The 24,428-nt window shown below is 55.8% G+C and overlaps 1 protein-coding gene across 2 annotated transcripts in view; it reads right to left on the reverse strand.

Annotated features, from left to right (window-relative positions):
• The window catches only part of MYH7B (myosin heavy chain 7B), a 39,057-nt gene that overhangs the window by 990 nt on the left and 13,639 nt on the right, over nucleotides 1-24,428 (reverse strand). For both annotated transcript variants that reach the window (XM_054696892.1, XM_054696896.1), the window contains exons 4-42: nucleotides 20,587-20,635; nucleotides 20,159-20,322; nucleotides 18,950-19,056; nucleotides 18,649-18,792; nucleotides 18,091-18,247; nucleotides 17,790-17,817; nucleotides 16,702-16,798; nucleotides 14,570-14,593; nucleotides 14,336-14,428; nucleotides 14,137-14,200; nucleotides 13,007-13,105; nucleotides 12,305-12,408; nucleotides 12,031-12,169; nucleotides 11,619-11,737; nucleotides 11,380-11,529; nucleotides 11,122-11,292; nucleotides 9,874-10,053; nucleotides 9,653-9,785; nucleotides 9,496-9,572; nucleotides 9,013-9,100; nucleotides 8,716-8,833; nucleotides 7,863-7,986; nucleotides 7,629-7,765; nucleotides 6,744-6,999; nucleotides 5,706-5,948; nucleotides 4,875-5,051; nucleotides 4,637-4,782; nucleotides 4,206-4,296; nucleotides 3,739-4,128; nucleotides 3,098-3,224; nucleotides 2,896-3,014; nucleotides 2,609-2,805; nucleotides 2,121-2,470; nucleotides 1,830-1,954; nucleotides 1,611-1,726; nucleotides 730-1,126; nucleotides 527-652; nucleotides 257-427; nucleotides 69-173 (exon numbers count right to left, since the gene is read on the reverse strand). In XM_054696892.1, coding sequence (XP_054552867.1) covers nucleotides 69-173; nucleotides 257-427; nucleotides 527-652; nucleotides 730-1,126; nucleotides 1,611-1,726; nucleotides 1,830-1,954; nucleotides 2,121-2,470; nucleotides 2,609-2,805; nucleotides 2,896-3,014; nucleotides 3,098-3,224; nucleotides 3,739-4,128; nucleotides 4,206-4,296; nucleotides 4,637-4,782; nucleotides 4,875-5,051; nucleotides 5,706-5,948; nucleotides 6,744-6,999; nucleotides 7,629-7,765; nucleotides 7,863-7,986; nucleotides 8,716-8,833; nucleotides 9,013-9,100; nucleotides 9,496-9,572; nucleotides 9,653-9,785; nucleotides 9,874-10,053; nucleotides 11,122-11,292; nucleotides 11,380-11,529; nucleotides 11,619-11,737; nucleotides 12,031-12,169; nucleotides 12,305-12,408; nucleotides 13,007-13,105; nucleotides 14,137-14,200; nucleotides 14,336-14,428; nucleotides 14,570-14,593; nucleotides 16,702-16,798; nucleotides 17,790-17,817; nucleotides 18,091-18,247; nucleotides 18,649-18,792; nucleotides 18,950-19,056; nucleotides 20,159-20,249 — 5,580 coding nt within the window. In that variant the 5' untranslated portion in view covers nucleotides 20,250-20,322; nucleotides 20,587-20,635. The remainder of the gene's footprint in view (nucleotides 1-68; nucleotides 174-256; nucleotides 428-526; nucleotides 653-729; nucleotides 1,127-1,610; nucleotides 1,727-1,829; nucleotides 1,955-2,120; nucleotides 2,471-2,608; nucleotides 2,806-2,895; nucleotides 3,015-3,097; nucleotides 3,225-3,738; nucleotides 4,129-4,205; nucleotides 4,297-4,636; nucleotides 4,783-4,874; nucleotides 5,052-5,705; nucleotides 5,949-6,743; nucleotides 7,000-7,628; nucleotides 7,766-7,862; nucleotides 7,987-8,715; nucleotides 8,834-9,012; nucleotides 9,101-9,495; nucleotides 9,573-9,652; nucleotides 9,786-9,873; nucleotides 10,054-11,121; nucleotides 11,293-11,379; nucleotides 11,530-11,618; nucleotides 11,738-12,030; nucleotides 12,170-12,304; nucleotides 12,409-13,006; nucleotides 13,106-14,136; nucleotides 14,201-14,335; nucleotides 14,429-14,569; nucleotides 14,594-16,701; nucleotides 16,799-17,789; nucleotides 17,818-18,090; nucleotides 18,248-18,648; nucleotides 18,793-18,949; nucleotides 19,057-20,158; nucleotides 20,323-20,586; nucleotides 20,636-24,428) is intronic.

The raw sequence follows: 24,428 nt of genomic DNA on the forward strand, positions 1-24,428 counted from the left end.
TGGACAGGCAAAAGGGACTCAGCATTTGCATGACCAAGGCCTCCCCTTAAGGTGAACCTAGTCCCCACCTGGTATGCAAGCTCCTTGACTCTGCGCTCATGTTTCCGCACCCCCTTGAGGGCCTCGGCGTGCTTCTTCTGCTCTGCATCCAGTTCAGCCTCCAGCTCCCGCACCTGCGAGCAGCCAGGGGATGGGCCTGGTACCCCAGCCTGCCAGTTCACCCTGCAGAGGAAGGGACCAGGAGGGCTACCCATACCTTAGCCTCCAACTTCTGCACCTGCTTCTTCCCACCACGGAGGGCAGCTTGTTCTGCCTCCTCCAGCCGTGCTTGTAGCTCCCTCACTGTCTGCTCCAGTGTCTTCTTCATCCGTTCCAGGTGTGCGCTCGTGTCCTGCTCCTTCTTCAGCTCCTCGGCCATCATGGCTGCCTACAGGACAGGAGGTAGCATGGGCAGGAGATAACCAGCCCCAGTGGAAGTCCCCTTGGGCTCTGGCCCGAGCTCCCTATAGCCCCAGTCCAGCCTCACATCAGTGATGGCCTTTTTGGCCTTCTCTTCAGCCTCCCGCCTCTCCTGGGCAGCCTCCTCCACCTCCCCACTCAGCTGGGCCAAATCCGCCTCTAGCTTCTTTTTCTGGTTCAGGAGGCCTGTGTTCTGGGAGAAAGCAGAGCCTCAGAGACAGCCACAGGCTGCGGCTTCCCCATACACCCACCCCCTCACCCAGTCCTCACCTGTGAATGCAGGAGGTTGAGGCGCTCGGTGGCCTCCAGCAGCTCCTGTTCTGCCAGCCGCCTGCTGCGCTCACCCTGCTCCAGGGCAGCCCGCAGCTCTTCCAGCTCCGAGGCCAGCAGCGCAGCCCGCCGCTCCAAGGCCTGTGCCTGCTCGCGGAGCTCGGCTGCTAAGCGCTGCTCCTCATCCCGCCCTGCCTGCTCCTCCTTGAGCTGGGCCTGCAGCAGCCGTGTGGCTGCCTGGGCCTCCATGGCCTGGCGGGTGGCATGGCCTAACTGCAGCTCTAGATCGTTGAGGTCACCTTCCATCTTCTTCTTGAGCCGCAGCGCCTCGTTTCGGGCCCGTGTCTCTGCATCCAGGGAGGCCTGCAGGGACTCCACTGCCCGCTGATGGTTGCGCCTGAGAGAGGAAGGATGAAAGGTGGGGGTCTTGGTCTGAGGGAAGGTAGGCAAGAGCACCACACCTGCTCTTGAAAACACCTATGGAACATGGGAGACATGAACCCATACGTGACATGTCCATCTCTGGTTTCAAGCCCTTGTGACTGCCTGCTGCCCATCAAAACAGGTTCATGGGTAGAGTGAGGCTCTGGCACACAGACATTGGCTGAACTCTGGTTTCGTCTCCATTGTGTAACCTTGGACAAGTTCTTTAGCATCTCTGAGGTTTACCTCTAAACTTGACGATAATCCTGACCTAACAAAGTCATGTGGGCAAACTCAATCTGTGCCAACCCATGCACAGTGGGGCTCAAACAAACACAGCTTTCCTTCAAGTGGCCTTTGAGTAGCTGGGGTGGGGTTGCCAGCAGGAGCTGGAAGCCCCAGAGAGGAGGGCTGGAGCTTTGGGCAGTCCTGGGCAGCAATGGCCCCAGGCTCCGTACCTTAGGTTAGCGCACTCCTCGTCTTTCTCGGCCAGTTTCCGGTCCACTTCAGCCTTGACCTGGGATAGCTCCAGCTGGATCCGCAGCGTTTTGGTCTCCTCCAGCTCCAGGGCCCCCTGTGCGCAGCGTAGGCAGTGTGCAGGTGGAAACCAGGATCATGTGTTAAGTGATGGAGGAGCTGGGGGAGCAGAAGGGCCGGTGTCCACCCCACCCCCTAACCTCTGCCTCCTCCAGTGCAGCCTGGAGTTCACTCTTCTCCCCTTCCAGCGCCTTCTTGGCTTTCTCTAGCTCCTGGATGCTCTTCCCGCTGAGGCTGACCTGGTCTGCGAGGTCACTGATCTCCTCTGGAGAGCAGACAAGGCACTAAGGGCCACCCACAGGACTCATGCTCTAACCCAGGTCACTTTATTCACCCCTAACTCCAGGGTGACCCCACCAGGGTACCCTTTGTGACTCCAAGGTGCTCCCAATGACCCCAGAGTAGCTTTCTGACCCTGGGGTGGTTTGTACCCTGCAGGTTCTTGTTCTCTCGCTTGACTGTCTCCAGAGCCTCAAGAGCCTCCTCATGGCTGTGCCGCAGCCGGAAGAGCTCAGTCCCCAGGCTGCGCGCCTCCCTCTGGGCTGCCTCCAGCTCGCGCTGCATCTCCTCCTCCTGCCGCCGCCGCTCTTCCAGGGCCCGCTCCAAGTGCCGCTGCTTCTTATCCAGCGCGGCAGCCGCTGAGGTTGCCCGCTCCAGCTCCAGGGTCACGTCCTCCGACTCTGTCTGCAGCCGCAACTTGGCCTTCTCCAGGGATGAGCACTTAGCGTGTGCGGCCTCTACTCCCTCCTCTGCCTCCTGCAGCCGCAGTGCCAGCTTCTTTCTGGCCATGGGAGCAGACGGGGTACGGACTGAGTGGGCAGGGAGGCTAGTGGAAGGGCCCTATGCTCCCTCGCCCCGACAGCATTCAGAGGCACAGGTATCCCCTGGTGTGGCGCCGACTGGCTGATGCGGCACTCACTTGGCCTCCTCCAGTTCCTCGGTCCTCTGGATGGCATCTGCCTCGTACTTGCTCCGCCACTGGGCCACCTCAGCATTGGCCTTGGATAGCAGGCGCTGCAGCTCAGCCTGCGCTTCGGCCTCCTCCTCGTGCTGCTCTCGCAGGAGGTCACAGTCATGCCGTAAAGCCTGCACGGCGTGGGCCAGCGCACTCTTGGCCTGCAGGGACCCTGGTGACCTCAGCATCGGTCCAGTTGGTGGCCCCAGTGCCCACCCTGCCCCCTCTGTGGCAACTAGTGGTCTGCCCACCTTGCTCTCCTCCTCTAGCTGCCTCCGCAGTTCTTCCAGGCTCTGCGTGGCCGAGGCCTTCCCACGACTCAGCTGGCTGATCAGAGACTCCTTCTCCTCCAGCAGGCGGCTTAGCTCCCCTGTAGTCAAGGGGAAGCAGGCAGGTCAGACCAGCAGAGGGGCAGCACCGCCCCAGGCGGCCCAACTGAGCCTCTGGCCTCACCGCTTTCAGTCTGCAGCCGCCCACGCTGGGTGCTTGCGTCTGCCAACTGCCGCTGCAGCTCCTCCACCTTAATCTTGGCCTCACTGAGCTGATCTTCATAGGTCCGGCACAGCTTCTCTGCACTGGCCTGGGATCCAGGGTCAGGAGTTAGGATAAGTGTGAATCCAAGGGCAGGCACTAAGGCTGCCAATCAGACCGGGGCCTGGGGCTGGGAACTAGAAGATTAGACAAAGGCCCAGGAATTGAAGGGGGAGCAGAGTCCCAGGTTCAGGGTCAGATTCTACTGCTGGGCTATGACCTAACGGTTGTACATCGGAAGTGAGAGGGCTAGACTTGTCCAAGGCCGGTAGGTCACTGTAAGGTTAGGATACTAGAACCTGAAGTCAGATTGGAACAGTGTTCAGAGTCAGCAGATACTATTAGGGGTCAGTGTTGGGTGCTGGGGTTGAGAACAGGAACAGTCAGCACAGGTCAGAGTTCAGAGGTCACAGACTGTGAACTGCACACTGGGTCAAAATAAGCTGGAAGTGTCAGGGTTTAGGTCGGGACAGGTGTGAGTCAGCGGGTGGCAGCTGCTGGAGCGGGGAGGGAGGGTCAGGATGGGTTTGGGGACAGCCAGGGGTCAGAAAGGAGGCGGTTACCTTGCCACGGGCCAGCATCTCAACATTGGCACCCAGATCGTCCACCTCCATGCGGAGCTCACTCTTCTCCTTTTCCAGCTTCTGCCGCACCCGCTGCAGACTGTCCACCTGCTCGCCCAGCTCGGCTGCACTGTCCGCCTGCTTGCGCCTCAGGGTGGCCACCGTGGCTTCGTGCCGCAGTGCTGCCTCTTCCAGTTCCCGCCGCAGCCGCCCCAGCTCGGCCTCCCGCTTTCGGCAGCCCTCACGCTGCCCAGCTGATGCACCGCCAGCCTCCTCCAGCCGCTCACTCAGCTCCTCCAGCTCCTGAGCTGCCTCTGCCCGCTGCTTCTCTACGCGGGCCCGGGCTGCCCGCTCCGCCTCCAGCTCCTCTTCCAGCTCCTCTGCCCGAGCCTGGGTTGGAGAGGCCACAGTTGTCACCTCTGCGGGGCTCTGATCAGGGTTCCCGCCGGCCTCCAACCCCCACACACCTGCAGCTCCTTGATCTTCTTCTGCAGCTGGGCCCCGAGGAGCTGCTCATCCTCCACCCGCAGGTTCAACTGACTCAACTCAGAGTCCTTCCTGGAGGTCACAGGGTAGGGAGTAGCCCAGGTCCTGACTTCCCTACCCCAGGTGAGGCAACCTGCACTCCCTACCCCAGCACACACCCCGCCTGAGGCCCTCTGGAGCAGCCCTACGTGCTTTGCCCCAGCCTCGAAGCCTGACCAGGCCCCTTGGTCCAGGGAGGGCAGGATACTATCCCCTGCATTCTAGTGACCCCCCCCACCCCCCCATCTCAGCCTTTGTTCCATGTCTGCAGTAACTCAGAAATGACTAGTCCAGAGATAGTGAAATGCAAGAGGGCGGGCATGGAGGCCCCTTGCCAGCTAGGGGGTCAGGTCTGCTGCCAACCCACACCTACTTCTTGAGCTTTTCCTCCAGCTGCTGCTTGTCCTGGGCAGCGTCTGTCACTGATTCCTGTGTCAGCTTGAGGTCACCCTCCAGCTTGCGCTTGGCCCGCTCCGTGTCTATGCGCAGCTTCTTCTCCTGCTCCAGGGAGCACTCCAGCTGTGGGGTGGGGGGCTCCGTCACTGGGCCCAGCCAGCCACCAATGGAGGGCCCGGCTCCAGCCCACAGCCCTCTACAGTGGCTCAACTCACATCTTCCACCTGCTGCTCCAGCCGGATCTTGGCCTTGGCCAGTGCATTCACACGGTCCTCCTCGGCCTGCAGGTCACCCAGGGCTTGCTGGTGGGCCTCCTGCAACGCCTTCTTCTCCTTGGTCACTCGGACCACTGACTCGTCCAGTGCTGCCATCTCCTCTGTCAGGTTCTTCACCTGTGCCAGGGCTGGGGTCACCATGGGCCTCCCCCTCACACTGTTCAGAGCAACCACCCCTTACTGCTAGGAAACCCTGAGCAAGTCACTTCATTCTGAGCCTCGATTTCTTCATCCTTCGGAGATGATAATGCCCCACTCCTCGAGTTGTACTGAGGGATTAATGAACAAAATGCTCACAAATTTGGCACAGTGTCTGGCCCAGAGGGACAGATAATTGGTGCCAGTTATTTTTGGTATAAACAGGTGTTTCAGATCTGCATAAGCAGCGTGCCCCTAAAGCCTCGCTTTCCCATCCTGTGAACCACAGGGGCTAAGGCTTCAAAGACAGAAGGCACCAGAGGAGGCAGCAATGGGGCTCCTGCTGTCAAAGGGCTTGAGGCCAGGATGAATGACCATCACTGGGATCGCTGGGCTCGTACTGCGTGCAAAGCCCTGTGGCGAGTGCTAGCAAAGGCTAATCACACACTGCCTGCTTACCCACCTTAGAGAGGGAGGTGCCATTATTTACCCCATTTAACAGATGAGGAAATTGAGGCCCACAGAGGGAAAGTGACCTGCCCAAGGCCAGACTGCAAGAGGGAGGCAGAGCCAAGAGCCCCACCACGGGCCTCCTGGCTCTGGCTCTTCTCTACAAGCAGGCCCAGCCCACACCTTGTTCTCAGTGGCTTGCTTTTCCTTCTCGGCCTTGGCCAGCGTCAGCTCCAGGTCATCAATGTCCTTCTTGAGCTCTGTGCACTCGTCCTCCAGTTTGCGCCGGCGGGCAGCCAGGTCAGCGTTCACCTCCTCTTCGTCCTCTAGCCGCTCGCTAAGTTCCTTCACCTTTGCCTCGAGCTGCACCTTGGACTTGATCAGCAGGTGGCAGCGCTCCTCAGCATCCGCCAAGTTATCCTGCTCCTAGAGGGGGACGTGGGGATGCCAGGTAAACTTGCTGAAGAAAGGTTTGGCTCAGTGGGGCCCTGGGGAGCGAAGAATACTGTGACCTGCTCGTGGCCCCAAAGGGCTCGGGTGAGGCAGCACAGGAGGCAAGAAGGGTACATCAGACAAGCTGGGACACCAGGAGAGGAGCGCTGGGCTGAGGTCTCCTCAGGGGTGGGGTGGGAGCAGCGAGCCCTGCACAGTCACAGGGGCACTTTGTCACTGCCTAGCTACCTCCACGTCTCCTGCACTAGACGGTGCATTTTGTGACCCCAGGTCCATCTCTGTCTTCCTACCAGTGTGTCTCCAGAGCGAGCATGGAGCCTAGCATCAGGTCACTCAGAGTGTTTGCTGAAGGACGAAGTGGCTCCGTGAACTTGGGGAGATTCTAGACCTTTGGTTTCTGCCCTCTGGTTGTAACTGTTACCTGCCTTCTGGCTTCCTTTCACCACAGAAAGGGGCTAGGTCTATCTCAGGGATGACAAGGGGAGTGCTGGGGAAATGGGGGCTCCCCCGCAGCTTAGAAGAAAGCCAAGTGGCACGGGGAGGGGGGGTCATTAGGGCACATGGGAAGCTGAGCATGGACACCAGCCTGCAGGCCTCATCTCAGCGCCTCAGGAACTGAGGGGAAGATTCAGGTGACACCTGGGCACCCCACATATACCAAGGTCCTCCCTGGCCGGGGGACATGCAGTATTTCTTGGAGCAGCCTGGGTTTCTCTGGAATGTCAGGGTCACCAGATCCCAGGGCAATCCCTCCCCTTCCACACTCACTGCCTGCAGCTGCAGAGCCAGGTCATTCTTCTCCTGGGTGACGCTGACGTGTGTCTCCTCCAGCTCCCGGTGCTTGGCCTCAGCAGCGGCCAGGGTGCCTCGCAGCCCCCGCAGCTCTGCCCGCAGTGCTGCCAGCTCCTCCTCGGCCTGTGCTGAGCGCAGCAGTGGCTTCATCTTGAAAAAGAGCTTCATCCATGACCAATTCTTGACAGCATTGAAGGCACGGATGTTCCACTGGATGGTGAACAGGGCCTCCCTGGGATGTGGGGACACATCGGGGCCAGGAGAGTCATGCTGTCCCTTCTTACTACCAGCCCTGACGTTCCCCGACCACCTACCCTGGGCCAGCATCAAACTAAGCACTTCAGTGCATGAGCCCATGTATCTTCCCTGAGCCTCTCCAGTAGGTTCTGATGCCTCTGCTTTATAAGTGAGTTTGGAGGAGAGGTGCCAGGTCACATAGTCTGCCTCCAGGGGGAGCACAGAACCCCAAGTGTGTTCTGAAGGTGCCACGTGTGTATCCCTACACTTGGGCTCTAGGGGCAGACTTTCTGGGCTCATATCCCAGCCTCCCGCTCCCACCACTAGCCCCCTGTGCCCAGATCTCTGACTCAGACATCCCTCCACTGGCCAGAGATCATTCTAGCACCCCTCGGAGCTGTCCTGTACTTTAACTAGGACAGTACAAATCAGGTACCATGCCCATGGCTTGGAAGCTGGAGGTTGAATGGCACAAAACAAAACCATATCCCTGCAGAGACATCCCAACCAGCCAGGGGGATGGTCTGGCCCACTGTACTGACAGGTTCTGGAGGCCTGGTGGTACTGTGAGGCAGGGGCCAGTGGTCACTGGCCGGCCCCTGTGTTCCACCTTCCCACACCTACCTGCCTCCAAGCAGGCGCTGGTATTCAAGGCGCATGAGGTGGCCCCGGCTCCGAGCCTGCAGCAGTGTCAGGACCTTGGCCAGGCGCTGGTCGCGGAGTTCCTCCAGGACGCCTAGAAGCCCAGCCTTGAAGAACACCTAGGGGTGAGGGGAGACAGGTGCAGCCCTCAACTGTCAGTGTGTCCCCTGTCCAGTGTGGCCACCCACAGCCAAGGGCAGTTGTGTGTGCCCTGACCTTGGTGTGGCCAAACTGGTACTGGATGTGGTCGATGTCCAGAGAACCCAGCAGCTTCTCTGTGGCCTTCCTGCTGTCCACAAAGGTGTCGTCCGGGATGGCGCTGGGGTTCAGGATGCGGTACCTGGGAGAGCAGTGAAGAGCTGGTAAGGAGACTGGGTGGGGTACAGGGAAATGTTCCTGACCTTCCAGAGGCTGGAGCAGAGGGTCCGGGGCACACACTGAACAAGCTGGTGGGAGTCATGGCCACACCCAGGTTGCCTTGAGATGCATTTGGTAGTTAGGAGGCGGCAATATTTACAAAGATCACATAGCACTTTTATAACTTTTTAATGTATAATTTAATTGGAGAAGGTGAATAATATAAAGGAGGCGATGTAGCCTAGCATATCACAAAGTAAAGAAACCTCTGGGCGGTAATCCGTAAGAGCAAGGGTTCCCGCATGTCCGCTCTCTAAAAGGGTCACGCGCGCGTGTGAGCAGCCATGCGGGACATGGCCACAGTGGCAAGGCAAAACCCAGAACACGCGCTCCTCACCAAATCTTGAACCGCCCTTATCTTTTTCTCTTTCATTCTTACTCTGTGTCCAACTCATCGGTGAGATCTACTGGCTGTACCGCCAATATTTACCCCAAACCATAGCCACCGCCCTCTCCCACTGCCTGGCCAGCTCCCTCCCAGCCCCCTGCCTCCTCCTGGGTGAGGAGAACCTGGGGGGCTGGCTCTAAGCCTGTACCCTTCCCACTCCCTCAGGCAGCTGTATCCCCCTGTGGAAGGCTAGCAGGGTAAGGAGATGGCCGTGCAGGGGGAGTTGGGAAGAACTGGGGTTTGGACAGGGAGACAGACACCCACCGCTGCCGGAAGTCTGTGTAGAGCAGCCTGTTGGGGAACCCTTGGCGGCAGATCCGGATCCCCTCCAGAACCCCGTTGCAGCGAAGCTGGTGTAGCACCAAGAAGGCATCCATGACCCCTGGGCATGTTGGGAGTCAGGGAGAAGGCTAGAGGTCGTGGCCAAGACCTCGTGCTGTCCCGACAGGGCACTTGCTTTGAGGCTGTGCGGGCCCCAGGGAGGGGGCGGCTGGGCTCTAGTCTGCCCCTTTCCCTCCTCCCGACATCGCCCCTCCCCACTAGCCCAGCCCCGGGTGATACCTGGAGTCTTGTTCTCATTGGGGACAATGCAACGGACGAAGTGGGGCTGCGTGGCCCGCAGGTTGGTCATCAGCTTGTTGAGGTTCTCCTGGGGGTGAGGAGAGGGGAGGAGGTACAAGAGGGGCAGAGAAGCAGAAGTGGAAGCAGCAGTGGCTCCGCCCTCTAAGGGCTGGTGAGCTGGGCACGCTGCCCCTTCACTCTCTATTCCCCATGACCCTTTGCCGCTTTCTGTTTGACTCACCCACCCCTTCCCCATCCCTCCCACGGGCCCCTATAGGCCTCACCTAGTGCCCCCTAAACCCTGCCCAGGCAGAGTGGGGACGGGAAGCAGCACAGACTTGCTGTGATGTTCACATGAGAGGAGTTAAACATCACTGCAAGTCTTAACCGCCGCCCGCCCAGGGTGCAGGGGACGAGCGGGAGCGAGGGACGGGCTGGAGGCCGGCAGGGTTGGGCCTGCAGGAGGCCCAGACTGGGCCTTACCTTATGCAGCTGGGACACAGTCTGGAATGATGCTGCCTTCTTACGCTTTTCCTTCACTCCAGATTTGGGGGGCTCAGCTAGGAGAAACATGGGACCAGTCACACTCCTAGAACATCACCGAGTCCCCCACAGAATGACCACGTGCCCTGGTACTCACTGGAGCAGGAGCCACTGTAGTTCTCATAGAGGGTAGCCAAGAGCTTGTTCTGTGACTTCTGGAAGATGGGGACCACTGTCTCATTCAGAGGATCCTTGTTTTTCTCCAGCCAGCCCACGATGCTGTAAGGCACCTGGCAGAGACCAGATAAGCGCTGGCTCAGGTGGCAGAACCCAGAGAAGGAAGTGTGGACAAAAGCCACAATTCCCACGGGTACTCACCACGCCTGCATAGTGGACGACCTCAAAGTGGGCCTGGTACTTGCGCTTCTTGTCAGGCCGAGGCTGCTGGAAGTTGGGCGACTTCCCAGAGTGGTTATCATAGAGTTTGGCCCGGAAGCTGGCATCGGAGGCCTTGGGGAACATGCATTCCTCCTCCAGGATGGACAGGATGCCCAGCGGCTGGGGAGAGGGAGCAAGTGTGAAGGGTCTCTGTCGCATCCTTCCAGGGCTGGATGACCATTTCCTGGAGCTGCCCCCCGCTTATGGGAACCTTCCCAGAACCCCCAACCCCACCAGCTACTAGGAGTGACAGACTAGATGATCTCAAGAGCCCTGTTTTTCTGAGAAAGAAAAGTTTGTGACTTGGCTTCCCGCTCCTTCTGCCAATTCAGAGCTCAGAGTCGTCCTCTCTGTTGATGAAAAGGGTGCAAACTCAAACTGGCATCTCTGTCCCCACTGACCTTCCCATCCCCCATATCTGTGGTCTCACAGACGATACAGTCAAAAAAAAGCAGTTGAGTTTATTCTGGCTTCTTCACTTGTTCGCTGTGGGCCCTTGAGACCTAAGCCTGAATTCCCCAACCTACAAAATGGGGGACCCAGTGCTGCTGTAGCAGAAAAACTATCAACACCCTAATGTCCTACTGCAAGAGACAGACACACATGAACACTGGGAGTGTGGAGACCAACAATGTACAGTGTCCAAGATACACTCTCAGAGGAAACAAAGGAGACATGAGTCGGTGTCTCTAATACAGAGGGGATGCCCAGGGTAAAGGAATTGGAGGAAACTAACCAAAGTGCCGAGATACAGGCTGTGGCAGAATTAGGGGGAATTATTTTGACCCCCTTCTGATTTTTCTGATTTTCTTTCTTCCATTCTTTGTGCAAAGGGGAAAAACATAATGTTTCACAGTCAAATAAACAAATAAGCAAACACACCCTGGCCTGGCCTGCTCCCTGGGCGGTTCTGAGGGGGTCAATGTGACTGCGGAACCGGGTGCACTCAAGAGGGCCTCTTGTCAGCAGTGCTAGAATGCACACATGCTCACACGTACCACTGACACGCATTCACATGCAAACTCCAACACATGCACGCTCCTGATCATACACATGTGCAGGCACACGCGGTCACAGCCGCACACACATAACAGACTCACCGCAGTGCACAGCCACATGAGCACATGCACACGCTCGCTCACAAACAAGCACAACACGTTCATCACACTCTGCTCGCCCAGGCCGCACCTTCTCGATGAGGTCAATGCAGGGCTGCAGGTCCAGGCCGAAGTCAATGAAGACCCAGTCAATGCCCTCCCGCTTGTACTCCTCCTGCTCCAGCACGAACATGTGCTGGTTGAAGAACTGCTGCAGCTTCTCGTTGGTGAAGTTGATGCACAGCTGCTCGAAGCTGTTAAACTGCAGAGGGAGGCATGGGCTCAGAGGGCCTCCTTGTGGATGGGCACAGGGAGGCCCACAGAGGAGCTGGGAGCTGCAAGAGCTCACCTCAAAGATCTCAAAACCAGCGATGTCCAGGACCCCAATGAAGAATTGGCGGGGCAGCTTCGTGTCCAGCGTCTGGTTGATCCTTGACACCAGCCACCGGAATAGTCGGTCGTAGGTGGTCTTGGCCAGAGCCCCCACGGCAAACACCACCTGAGGAGTGGAGAGCTGGGCTAGAACCGGGCAGGGATGGGCATTGCCCTAACTGTCCCCAGGTATGCAGTGGCCTACAAGAGTCTCACCTGCTCCACACTCTGGCCCTTGGTCACGTACTCATTCCCTACACGCACTCGGGGGTGCAGAAGGCCTTTGAGGAGGTCCCCACTGCTGACCCCCATCAGGTAAGCAGCCTTGTCAGCACCTGGTAGGGCGCATGGGTGTGGTGAGAAGGGAGGAGGCCAAGAATGCAGGTAATGGGGGCCCTAGTGGCGTAGGTCTAAGAGAGGGAGGTTGGGAAGGGTAAAGTTCAGGGCTAGCAAAGTGGACAACTCAGGAAGGTGAAGCTCTGGAGCTGAAAACTCAGGGGTTACAGTTAGGACCAGGCGAGATGGAGGTCAAAGGTTGTGGACAAGGGTGAGGGTTAACAATGGTCATGGACAGGATGCTGGGGCCAGGTTTGAGACGACCACCCAGAGCAGGGGCAGGGAGCCTCACTCTCAGTGCCATCGGCCTCAGCCTGCTCCTCCCGCTGCTTCTGCTTGAACTTCATGTTGCCGAAGTGCAGGAGCGCGCCCACGATCTTATAGCAGGCACACTTCTCGTCCACACTGAAGCCCAGGATGTCCATGGCATGCTGTGGCAGAACAGTGGGATCAGAGAAGGGCCAGCTAAGCGAAGGGCCAGGGAACCGCTCCCTGATCTCCCCCCGGGCTCACATGGCCCCACGCTGCAGGCGCCCTGCTCTCCCCCCCTCCCGCCCCAGCCGTACGTCAGTAGCCATGAGCTCCTCCCCGTCGTTCATGTTGTCCACGGTGATGACACCCTGGCTGCAGAAGTGGTAGTCGTAGGGATTCATCGACAGAAGCAGCATGTCTGGGGGAAACAGGGTAGAGAAGGGTGTGTTAGGCTGTGTTCCCCAGGCTGTCCTCTCCCCGCAGCCCAGCAGGAGGGGCCCCCCAGGACCAGCCCAGCAGGAGAGTCTGGGTCCTCTCAGGACTCCTCTCTAGTGGCCATTGCCCAGGTTTCTCTATATGGTTCTCTGAGGAATGAACCCCAGATCCCACATCTTACTCATCCCTTGACCATGACCCATGGCAATCCCCTTGGCCCAAACCCTGTGCTCAGTGCTGGGGCACAGGAGGACCAGACTCTGCCTTTGAGGGACTTTTAAGAGAGGGGAGCTGCACCTCAACAGAGCTATCAGTTCCCCTTGGTGCTAAGGGGGCATCTCTAGTTTCAGAACAGGAAGGACAACGGTACTAAGAGTCCTGTTCTCCAGCACCAGGAAGAGGGGCTCAGCAACCACCAGAAGTCCGAGGAAATGGGAGTGGAGTGCCCAGGAAGGAAGCGATGTCACAGATCCCAGCACAGCGAGGGAACAGACTTTCCAGTTCTGACAGGGCCAGGAAGGAGCTGATCAGCCCCATCTCCAACCCACCCGTGGGTTCTGGCCCATCCCCCCGGCCCTCACCCTGCAGCTCTGGCTTCTTCCCTGAGAGGATCTGGTAGTACACATGGTAGCCACGCTCACCAGGCAGCTGGAAGATCACCCGCGACTTCTCCAGGAGATCTGGGAGAAAGGGAGGACCGGCCCACTGCCCCCGCACAGGCCCAGGGGGGTCGCTACCCTACGCTAGGTATGCAGAGGCAGGGAGGAGGTGCTGTGCGGGGCAGGGGCGTGTGCAGAGGGCCCCGGGAACACCTGCCGGCCTGTGCTGAAGGGGGTCTGTCCATGGGTGCTTAAGCCAGTGCAGGAATGCGTGTGTCCCGTCTCTCAGTCTTGGCCTCGGCGTGTGGCGCGTGAATGTAGTGTCCATGGGTGGGTTTCCATTTGTTCATCCTTTCACTTAAGCTTCCATTCCTCCCTCCACCACGGATCACACGCTCCCCCTCCAGAGCAGCGCTGTGTTCACATGCGCGTAGCACAGCCTCCGTGTGTCTGCACGTGGGCGTCGGGGCTTGCACTACATTTCCTGCCACTGTCACCAGGTGCCCCTGCTTATGGGTCAGGATCTGGTCCTGCATCCCAGTGTGGGAAATGCCCCTCTGTTTGTGTGGCCTGGGCACCAGGTCTGTGCAGCAGGGCCGGGCCAGGGGGATGGATGACAGCCCTAGGAAGGCATCAGGGGCGGCTCTGGGAAAGAGGGGGACTTGATGCATGGAAATGAGGCTAGTGGGGGAGGGAGGGGCACACAGGCCAAGCCTGCTCTGTCAGGGACCAGAGAAAAGCCTGGGAAAGCTAAGGGCCCAGGCACAAGTTATTTGGCCAAATAAGGATTTGGGTCTCCAGCTGAAGGTGATGGGATCTAGAAAGTTTTCAGGAAAGGCAAGTTTCATGTAGGAAAGGGTTTTGATCAGATTAGGGTCCTGGAGATCAGATCACTCTGGCTGGAAGATCAAGAGAGGAGGGGAGGTTGGGAGACCATACAGGGGCTGGTAGAATGTTCCAGGTGAGAGGTGAGGTGGCCTGAACTGGGAGATGGAGAAAAGTGCCTGGAATAGGCAGGAGTCCAAAAGATCTGACGAAGGATGTTTAGTCAGGGCAGGAAGACTCAGGCCTAGGCCTCTGTCTGCCCCATTCCTGCCCTCTCCCAGACTCACAGCTGTCGATATCTGCGGATGCCAGCTTCCCAGAGGGACCGAAGTGAATGCGGATGAACTTGCCCTGTGGGCAAGAGGGCAGACTTAGTTGGGGTTCCAGCCAGTGATGCCCTGTGTACTGAAGGGTCCCCACCACCTTCGTCCCCCTGCTGCAAACCCTGCTGTGCCCCCACTCCATGCTCCCACTCTGGCCACTCACAAAACGAGAGGAATTGTCGTTCCGCAGGGTCTTGGCGTTGCCAAAAGCCTCCATAGCAGGGTTTGCCTCAATGATTTGGTCCTCAAGGGTGCCCTGTTGGTGGCGGGTAGAGATGTCTGTCAGCCCTGGTGCTGATGGTCTGGGAGCCTGGAGCAGCCCGTAGTCCTGGGTATTGGCCCAACCCTGACAATCTCTAGCTGTTGCCCACTCCCCTCTCCCTGGGCTTGTACTTACCCCCGTCTTTGTGGCCAGAACTTGCTGGGGGGAGAAGGAAGACAACATTAGAGGGGGCAGGGTCTCACCAGGCTGCGGGGGTAGCAGTTAGCAGGACAGTGAATGTTAGTCACCAAATGTGTTGCCCCCATTACCCCCCCATGCCTGACCCTCCCTGAACTAATAGAGAAATGCTAGAAAGTGGGAGCAAGCATGCCCCTAATCAGGGCTGAGGCAGCAGACTGCATCTGGGGGTGACCCTCTTGTAGCCCTTCCCCTCCCCCACTTCTGTCTCTGACCCCTTTCACATCCCTTCAATTCCCATTCTCCATGAAGTGACCCCCAGCCTCTAGAGGTTTCTGACTAAAATACACTCCCTTCAGAGCCCAGCTCAAATGCTCCCTCCTTCAGGAAGGCTTCAGGAAGGCTCCTCTGGGGCTGAAGGAGACCTCTTCCCACTCTGAACCTTCTTACCTTCATCTCCCTCTACAATAACCCTTCTTTTTTTTTTTTTTTGTGGGACCCTCACCGGTGGTCGGGGATCGAACTGGTGCTGCAGAGGCTGCGGACATCTTCGCAGCCCAGCGCTCAACCGCTGCACCACCGAGGAGGCCCCCTACAATAACCCTTCTTGATGCCACTTCTTTGTACTATGACTAGGTGCCTTCACTGTACCCTAGACCACCTGCTAGAATTCAAAATGGAAACTAAGTCTTAGGAAACTAAAACTCAGGCACTGAGCCCAGGCAGCTTGTCTCCCATGACACTGCAGCCCCCACATGTCTCACCTAGAGGGACTTACTGAACTTGGAGAGGAACCCCTCCTCCTCCAAGCCTCAACCTGTCTTCATTCCATTCCTCTTTCCTCTCTTTCCTACCCTAGTTCCCAGCAGCCTGGGAAGAAAGGAATAGAATGGAAGAATAGATTCTAGACTAAAAAATCCTCCCAGAAAATTGCTGGGGAGGGAGGCTCCATCCCACACACTCAGAACCAGGGCTTTTGACCAGGGTTGTGTCTGGCAGGTGTGGTGAAATGTGGGACCAAGGGGAGGAGACTGGCTTTTAAGTTCCAGCACTGACCTTTGGGCCCGCCTTTTCCTTTCCATCTTCATTGCCTGACACCCCCTAGACTTGGCCCTCCAGAGCTCCCCTCTGACCAGATGACTCGGTCCCCCTGCCCTTCTTGAGTCCCTGCCAGGTCTGGCCACTCCCTGCCCTCCATTCCTGTTACTGGACCAAGTCCCAATTTTCTGCGGCATCCTCAGACACTTCGGGGGTTTGGAAATGGGATGGGGAAGGGAGGGAGGAAAGAGTACTAAAAACAAGAACAAAACGACAAAAACAACCACGACCACAACAACAACAACAAAAACTGAAAAAAAAAAAAAAAGTCAAAAACCAAGATCAAATGCAGAAAAAGGAAAAGAAAAAAAAGGGAAAAAAAAAAACTTTAAGATGGAACAAAGAAAAGAAAAGCAAGAAAGAAAAATGCCCCAGAATGAAGCAAGGCTCAACAGCACCCGGAGAGGGGCCTGTGTGGGAAGAAAACTGGGCTTCTAGAAAGAAAAGGCAGCCCAGGTTGAGGTGGCTGGGGGCAGCACAGGGCTCTGAACAGCTGGCCCTGTGGCTAGGGTCACTTCAGAAAATTTCAAAAACTACAGAGAAGTCCTGGGGTACAAAATTACCCCTTAACCTTTGCAGATAGGAAAGCCAAGGGCTCTCGGGTCTGGCTAACCCCGTAGAAGCCAGCTTGTTTGACTGACAGCAGGTAACTTTGGTGCAGGAAAGCCAAGAAATACACCACTACTCAGTAAAGTGGCCTATTTGGCAAACTCAAAATATGAAGGACACGATGGAAGGGAAAAATCACATGAACAGTTTTGGAGTAGCCGTGGTCCCACCCCTCTGTGACGAATGGGAAGTTGAGGCAGGCCCAGACTGGGTGTCCCAGCACGTCAGGGTGGCCACAGCATGTCTGGTCAAGCCTTGCTCAGGCCAGAGTCCCCCACCAGGGTGGGAGCTTCAGGCAGGGCTGGAGGCTCTGGGGAATCAAATTTAAAAAAAGAAAAGAAAAGAAAAGACAAAGGAAAGAGGAGAAAGAAAAGGAAAACTGAGAAGCAGTGGAGCGAGGCGCCCTTGAGGGCGAGTCTTACGGCCTTCTTGCCCGGCCCGTCTCCCAGGGCGGCGACGATGGCAAAGTACTGAATGACCCGCTTGGTGTTAACCGTTTTACCGGCCCCCGACTCTCCGCTTGGACAACACAAACATGAGTCACCAATACCCACCTGGTCACTCTAATTCCTCCCACCCCCAGTGCCCCACTCCTTCAGCAGAGCCCCTCTGCCCTCCCACCCAGCTCTTAACTCGGGACCCCCAACTCAACACTCCCATAGACAGCGCAGCCCTCAGAGGGGTCGAGTTTTTACACAGATGAGAACTTGCACGATGACGCCACTGGTTCCTGGGCACATAGTGCCAGGGGCTGCACCCAAAACAGCTCATTGAAGCCTTAAAAACCCTGGAAAGCAACACCTTCATTCTATGGGCAAGGAACTGGGGCTCAGAGAAGTGATGTCACTGTCCCTGGTGTGTGCCAGGCGCATACATCCACTCACTGAGTCCTGACAGCTAGCGTGGAAGGTGAAGCAGAACTGTTCTGTTTTCACCAACGAGACTCAGGCCCAGGGGCACCCACTTTCAGTGGAAACATGAGAACTTGAGTCCAGGTCTTTCTGGATTCAAAGCCTTTGTTCTTAGCTAAAAGGTGCTATGCCCACACTGGCGCAGCCATGTCCATATTGGCTTGGTGAGACATGAGCTTGGCATGGAAGTATTCTACCACTTTCCCGGGGGGGTTGGGGGGGCGCAAATGAAGGGCTGAAATAAGATTGAGAGATAAGGAGATTTTAAGGGGGAGGACAAGGAAAGGAGTTTCCCCCTTTCCATGGAGCCAAAAATCAAAATTCCCGAAAGATCAAGGTAGGAAAAGATTCAGGTCCTGGGGACAAGGGCATCAGGCTGATGCTCAGGTGCTTGGGGATCTATTCCCTGCCCACCACACATGATGCACCTGCGCAGAAAGGGACACAAAATGCTTTAGGCCTAGGGTAGCCTCAGCTGGCACATGGGCTCCAGGTGGCAAAAGCCCTGCCCTAAGCACTTGGTATTCAACCCTGCGAGCTGTCCTCTCCCTGCCTGATGGCCAGCATTTCCCACCCCATGCCCAGAACCCGACACTCACGTGATCAGCATGGACTGGTTATCTCTGTCTGGAGGACAGGGGAGGGGATAGAGAAGTTAGCCAAGAGGAGGGACCAGCCACAGAAGGAACAACTTGGGGCTCCACCCACTGGTGCAATCCCTCCACCACCCAGGGTCAGAAATGGGAAAGACCAAGTGGCGTAGAGGCGAGAAAGGACAGAAGGATTACGCAACATCAGAAGGAGAACGCAAGTGGAGGAGGGCAGGGGGTCTTTCACGGAGACCTCCCTGGAGCCAGGGCAGGGGTGCTGGGTAGGGAAGAGGAGTCGGGAGGCTCTTACTGCGCAGCATGTCATTGTAGGCATTATCCGCCACCGCGTATATGTGGGGAGGGGCCTCCGAGCGGCGCTTCCCCTTGTAGGCCGCCACCACGGAGGCCGTGTAGACCGGGAGCCATTTGTAGGGGTTGATGGTAACACAGAAGAGGCCTGAGTACGTCTGAGAGAATATACAGCCAGGTTCTAGGCGGCCAAGTTCCCATCCTCAGACCCCAGGCCTCACCAAACCAGGAGCCTTGCAAAATTCCCTCTGTGGCTGTTCAAGCCCCATCCTAGCCCTGACTCACACAGGGTATGTGGACCCAACTCCACAATCCCTTGCAGCTCTCCCCCGCTGCTGCAGCTCCACACTAGCAACCCTGTAGCCACGCCGCCAGACACGCCCACCATAAGCCCCAGCAAGTGGCCCTGCCCCCAAGCCTTCAAGGCATCACCATATCCCACTGCCAGCTGCCTCCCACCCCAACTGCACACAGCTCCACTTCTTCCCTACAGCTATTCCCACAACTCAGTGGCTCTCCCTAGGCCCCACCCCTGACATGGCCTTGCCACACGGCTTACGTAGATCATCCAGCGAGCGTAACGCTGGCGGAGGTTGTGCAGCACAGTTGCCTCGTTGAGGTGCGTCATCATGGACATGTCTTCCAGCAAGTCGAAGCGGGGAGGGTTCATGGGATGCAGCTCCGCCTCGCGTACCATCAGCATCTGCCAGGGAGGCAGTGGTGGGGTAGTAGGCTGGAACCAGCTGACCTCCACCCTTCACCCCTGGGCACTCACAGACCCCCTCCACTGGGTGCACGCTGGCCAGGAGGTGCACACCCTGGGATTTCCTTAATAATCCTAGGAAAAGGGGGAGCCAAACCTTCTGGTCTTTGGTCTCCACGTTGACTTTGCCCCCCGTAGCTTCAGATTTTATCTCTGCCTCCACGTAGGCATCACGCTCATCAGGTACCCAAACCCGCTTCTTCCCTGGGTTGGGGGAGAAGGTTCAGACTTTGAGAGCAGCTGGGGCACATCTGGGGTTTGGGGGCCCAGCTGGGTGCCCCAAGCCTTGTCCATAGATCTGTGTCCTTCCCAGGAGCCCCTCTGTCAGGATGCAGAAGCACCCAATGAAGATCCCTCCAAATGCAGACAGGTTTGGGCAGAGCTCATCAGAGGCTTCCCTGGCAAGGGTTAACAGCCCCTCACCGCTGGGGATTATATACTTGGATTCAGATCCCTGCTTCTGCCACCTCTGCCCTGTCACTTGGGGAAAATCTTCACTCTCTCTGGGCCTGTTTCCTGAAAGCAAAACATGATGGACATCTCCTGATGTACCTTCTGGAATGGCTTCAACATCACACATCATTCTCAGGGGAGTCCCACTTCTGTTTTGCTGAAGACTCAGACCTGGATCTCCTGACTGTGTCTTGTGCTACCCCTTGCCTGGCCAGCCGGCCCTAAGGCTTCACAGAGTCCATATTTCCCGGTGGTTAAAGGCACAGATTTGGGCGACCAGATTCTGTTGCCTGCCCTGCCACTAAGCGTGGTACCTTTTGCACCTGCAGGAACTGCACATCTGTAAAGGCGGCCCTGGCCCAGATGCCCACTGATCCCCACCTCCCTAGGGTGAGAGGGTGCATGAAAAGTCATCTGCTCTGAGCCTGGCACACAACAAGCACTCGATACACACTGCTTATTGTTATTACTGTCCTATGAGCAAACCAGACCATAAATAGTAGGCTTTATTCCTGCCCCTAAGAAACAAAGGCTTTGGCTCTGGAAAGTGCTAAAAATAACAAGCACAGGTTTGGCGACATGTAGAGGTTGTTTGCATATATGCATCTCATCTCAGAGGTCTCAGGCTTCAGCCACAGACTGGGCGGCAGGTGAAACTGTCCCATTTTACAGAAGGAAAAACCAAGGCTTGATGTATGGAGGGGCCTGGGATTTTAGCCCCAGGGCCCAGACTCTGAGGGAAAGGTCTGGAGCTAAAGATATCAGGCCAGAGTGCCCCATCAGCCACCCTGCCCCACACCTGTCTGCACCCATAGGGCTTCTCTGTGGCTGTGCCCTCTTTGTCTTCACTTACCATCCCATGCAACAGTGTGTACTTTCATCAGCTCCTGGTGGGCCTGGCGGAGGTAGGGGGCAGACTCCCCGAGTTCACTCATATCCATCATGGTGGTGGCACTGAGAGGTGGAAGATGAGGGACTAGAAATCTTGGAGGTCCGAGGCAGCCAAGGCAGCAGGCACTGGAAAAACAGCAGCGACAGGGGAACTGAGGGACCAGGGGCCCCACACTGGGTTATAATCCAACAACCCACAAGACCTCAGACTAGGTGATCCCCTGGGGCTCCCACAGCAGACACCCCGGTGAGCCCCCAATACATGCACACACCCTCTCAAACACCAGAGCATCTTCTCTCACAGATACAGACTCGTGCCCACCCAGAGGCACCCTCACCCACCTGCCCGACTGCCCTCCCTTCAGCTCCGACTCAGCCCTGATCACTCACCTCAACACCACGGTGAGGGCTGGGAGCTGGGCTACCCCTTTTATTGCCGCTGTCAAGGTCAGTGGAGGAGAGCTATGTCAGCAATCTCCACGTGTCACAGCCCCCCCAGCCAGCCACAGGACACAAAAGGCAAATTCCCTTTTATCTCCACCAGCACAGCCCCTGTGCTATTTTTACCTCCCATTGTCAGGGGATCACAAAGGAGGAGAGACACACTCCACTGAGAGACAGGGAGGCTGGGACTCAGAGACTGATGAGGGTAAGGACAAGGCACTGACATACTTGGGAAGACTGAGGAGCTTAGAGAAAGAAACTGAGTCACAGGGTGTCTGATACATCCAGAAAAAGACCCACATTCCCAGAAACAGAGAGCCGAGAGAGAGGGGGAGCCCCAGAACGTCCTCTGGGATTATTTGGGCCAATTCTCCTTACACATCCAGGGAAACTGAGGCTCAGAGAAAGGAAAGCACTGGTTAAGTCTCACAGATAAGCACTGGCAGAGACCAAGAGAAGCAGCAGTGAGATATTATCCTGCTCTAGCTCCAGATGCTGTCTCATTCTCTCCTCTAGCCCCAGCCCCCTGGAGTCCCCTGGGGAAATCACACATGAAGAAAACCAGACCTGAGTCAACAGGCATACAGGAATGATTTGGCTGAAGAGGAAGTAAACTGAAGAAATTTAGATCAGTTAGGAGCCCCTTCATACCCTTAACATTCAAGATTCACAGGAAGTCAACTTTCTACTCTGGGCCCCCTCCCACACCCCTCTCTCACCAGGGGTTGGGGATGCTGGCACTCAATCTGCCTGAGAAGGCTCTGGAATGTGTCAGGGCACTTCCAGGCTCTCCTGTCCATCACCTCATTAGGGTCCTGGTGATGCCACAGAATTTTAGAGCCTGAGAATCAAAGGATCCTGGCAGCTTACACTGGACACGTAGAACTAAAGATCCAGAGCCAACATTCCAGCTAGACGTCAGGCTAAGCTCACTGAGAAATCCTCTATACGAATGGGCTACCAATCCTAAACATGCAGATGGAGCTATATCCTATAAAATATACAGAGATAATTTCAAAGATACATTTTCCTCCATACATATTTCAAACCAGGTGAAAATAACTTAACAAGTAGAAGAGTGGTAGTGACTGGAGGGGGCACAAGAGAAGTCTCTGGAATGCAGGAAAAGTTCTATTAATGAGCTGAGTAGTGGGTAAACTCTGTGAACCTAACTGAGCACCACATGTAAGATCTATGCACTTTGGGCCTTCCCGGTGGCGCAGTGGTTGAGCGCTGGGTTGCGAAGTTGCCCGCAGCCTCTGCAGCGCTGGTTCGATCCCCGGCTGCTCCCCGGCCACCGGAGGAGGGTCCCACATGGCGCGCAGACCTCTCCTGCCGCCCGCTGCTCCCCTCAGCAGTGTACCTCGGTCCTTCTGCCTGCTCTGCTCCCCGCTCTGGCTCTGGTGAATTCTCTCACCCTCCCGCGCTTCTGACTGTACCCAGTGCTTGTATAAATAAATAAATAAATAAATAAATAAATCAATCAATCAATCAATCATAAAAAAAAAAGAATACCTGGCCAAATCTGGCAATGTCTGTTAAAATGACAAATGCCCACTCCCTTTCAGAAATTAGTCCCACAGACATGCCCCCATGTCACGAAGTGATACAGGTCTCCCTTGGGTGGGCATTTGATTGTTCCCAATCATTTGGCCATTGCAATCAGGCCATGGCAATATTCTTTCACAGTCGAATTAATTTTCACAAAAAAAAAAACACCCCTTGTTCAGGAAACATAAATTACCAGCATCCCCCTCACACCCACTCTCTGGCCTCTAATGTCACATATATACACATTTTTGAAATTTTTATGGATTTCTACATTGTGTATTCTTTTATTCTTTCTACCTTATTTGTGAAAACATCATTCTGTTTTAATTCTCTTCCTAGAATTTAGGTTGTTCCTTGCCTGCCTCCCCTCTCTGAAGGGCAAGTCCCAGACCTTACGGAGCGCATGCCCACCGCAGGAAGTCAACGTGGGTCTTTTGAGTTAGAAAATGAAACAAAGTTGTTAAATAATTTAGAGTACAGGGTTTTGATCTCTGCACGGGGTCAGAAGATAAAAAGCTGGGCTTCAGCAATTTATAGAAAGCTCATGGGGTGAGGAAAACTGCTTGTTGTTCAAGGTGCTTAGGAACCTAGCAGTGCTTCTTACCAAGGGTTCAGGCGATAGAATCAGCCTGGAGAATCAGAACCTCTAGCAAATCTAGCCTGTTCCAAATAAAATGTGAGTTCTAGAATTACCTGCTCAGTATATAAACCTAAGGCTGAGAAGCCAACCCTCAAATGGGTCTAGAACTGCCCTGTAGCTTCTACTACTCAAGGCCCACCTTCCTGGCAAGGTGAGCAAAGCAACACATACCTGAGAGATGCAACAAGAGTTATAATCCTAAAGAACAAAGGTACCATCTTTAAACACCCAAAAAGCTGTTCTGGAGCAGAGCTACCTATGTGATATGTGTAACTTCAAGAGCAAAGCAATGGGGTAGTCACAGGAAGCAAAACAGGACATTTTACTCTCAGAGCCAGTCAGGAACAGGAGAGGCTTCCTCAGAAGGAAGTGAGCCAGCCAACAGCCAGGAAGAGCCATGTAGAAGTTGCACGGGCCTTGAGGCTTTGGACTTGGTAACTCCTAAGATCTGCTTCAACTTTATGAATCTAGATTCCAGAATGTTAGAATGTCTGAAAGCTTTTTCTTGATAACCACCCTTTCATCCCAAGTAACTCACCCACTGAGTAGCCTGTGTAGACAACCCTAAGTCTCTCTTCTTGCCAATATTATGAGTATAGGGTCACATATTCTGGTCCCCAAAGGACCAGAATCCTGGCGGCAGGAGACTTGAAGCAAATATGACAGAATATAATCAATGGTTTGTTATTAGTCTCTATATTTTCCTGTATCTTTTACATTTCTCCATTAAAGAAGCCTCTCCCCCTCCCCGCCCCAGGGTATTAGGAATCAGAAGGAAGTCATCTTGTCCAGAGCCTCACCTAAGCTGAGGTCACTGAGCCCCTGCTGGGGACAGAGGGAGACCAAGGTCAGACTCCAGAATCCCACCCCCAAGGTGAGTTTCCTATCCCAGACATTAACACCAGGAAAGGTAAAAGTAAATTTTATCAGCACCCAAAGGTGGCAGCCAGGTCACCTGCAGCCTGGCCTGCAGTGTGCCCATCCTCCTGGCTGGAGGAACTTGCTCCTGAAATCACTGAAGCAACCAAAATCTTCCAGGGACTTAAAGTACTGACAGGGCTGGAAGGGCTGGGTCTTGGGGTGCTTTTAGGGCCTCAGCTCCCCTAGGCCCTCAGATCCAGATGGCTCTAGAAAACCCTATCACTTCCCCCAAAGACTGAAATTCAGCCTGCCCATACCCATCTATATCCCCCATAGAGAGCCACTGAACCTCGGGCTAGGAACAGAACTGGAGGGAAGCAGGGCCCAGGGTAGCAGGTAAAGTGGCCAAAAACCATGACTGGAAAATTTATGATATGGGGGCCTGGAGCCAAGCTAGGTACCAGGGCCTAGGTTAATCCCAACTCCTCTCCATCAGAGGCCTCAGATCACTAGATGCTAAGAGTACTGGAGCCCACCATTGCCAAACTGGGAAGCAGCTTCTGAGCAGGGACTGTTTTGGAGCAATTTCCAAGAGCAGTGAGCTGACAGGGCAAAAGCCCAAAGGGGCACAGTCCCTCTGACATCCCCAAGATGTCAGTGGGGAATAATACTGGAGAAAGCAAACAAGGGGAGATAAGCAGAAAAGATGTAATTCGAAAACAATCCTAGCCTAAAA

This window comes from Talpa occidentalis, unplaced genomic scaffold, assembly GCF_014898055.3.
Source record: "Talpa occidentalis isolate TD23 unplaced genomic scaffold, MPIMG_talOcc4v2.1 talOcc4.10, whole genome shotgun sequence".
Taxonomy (NCBI): Eukaryota; Metazoa; Chordata; class Mammalia; order Eulipotyphla; family Talpidae; genus Talpa; species Talpa occidentalis.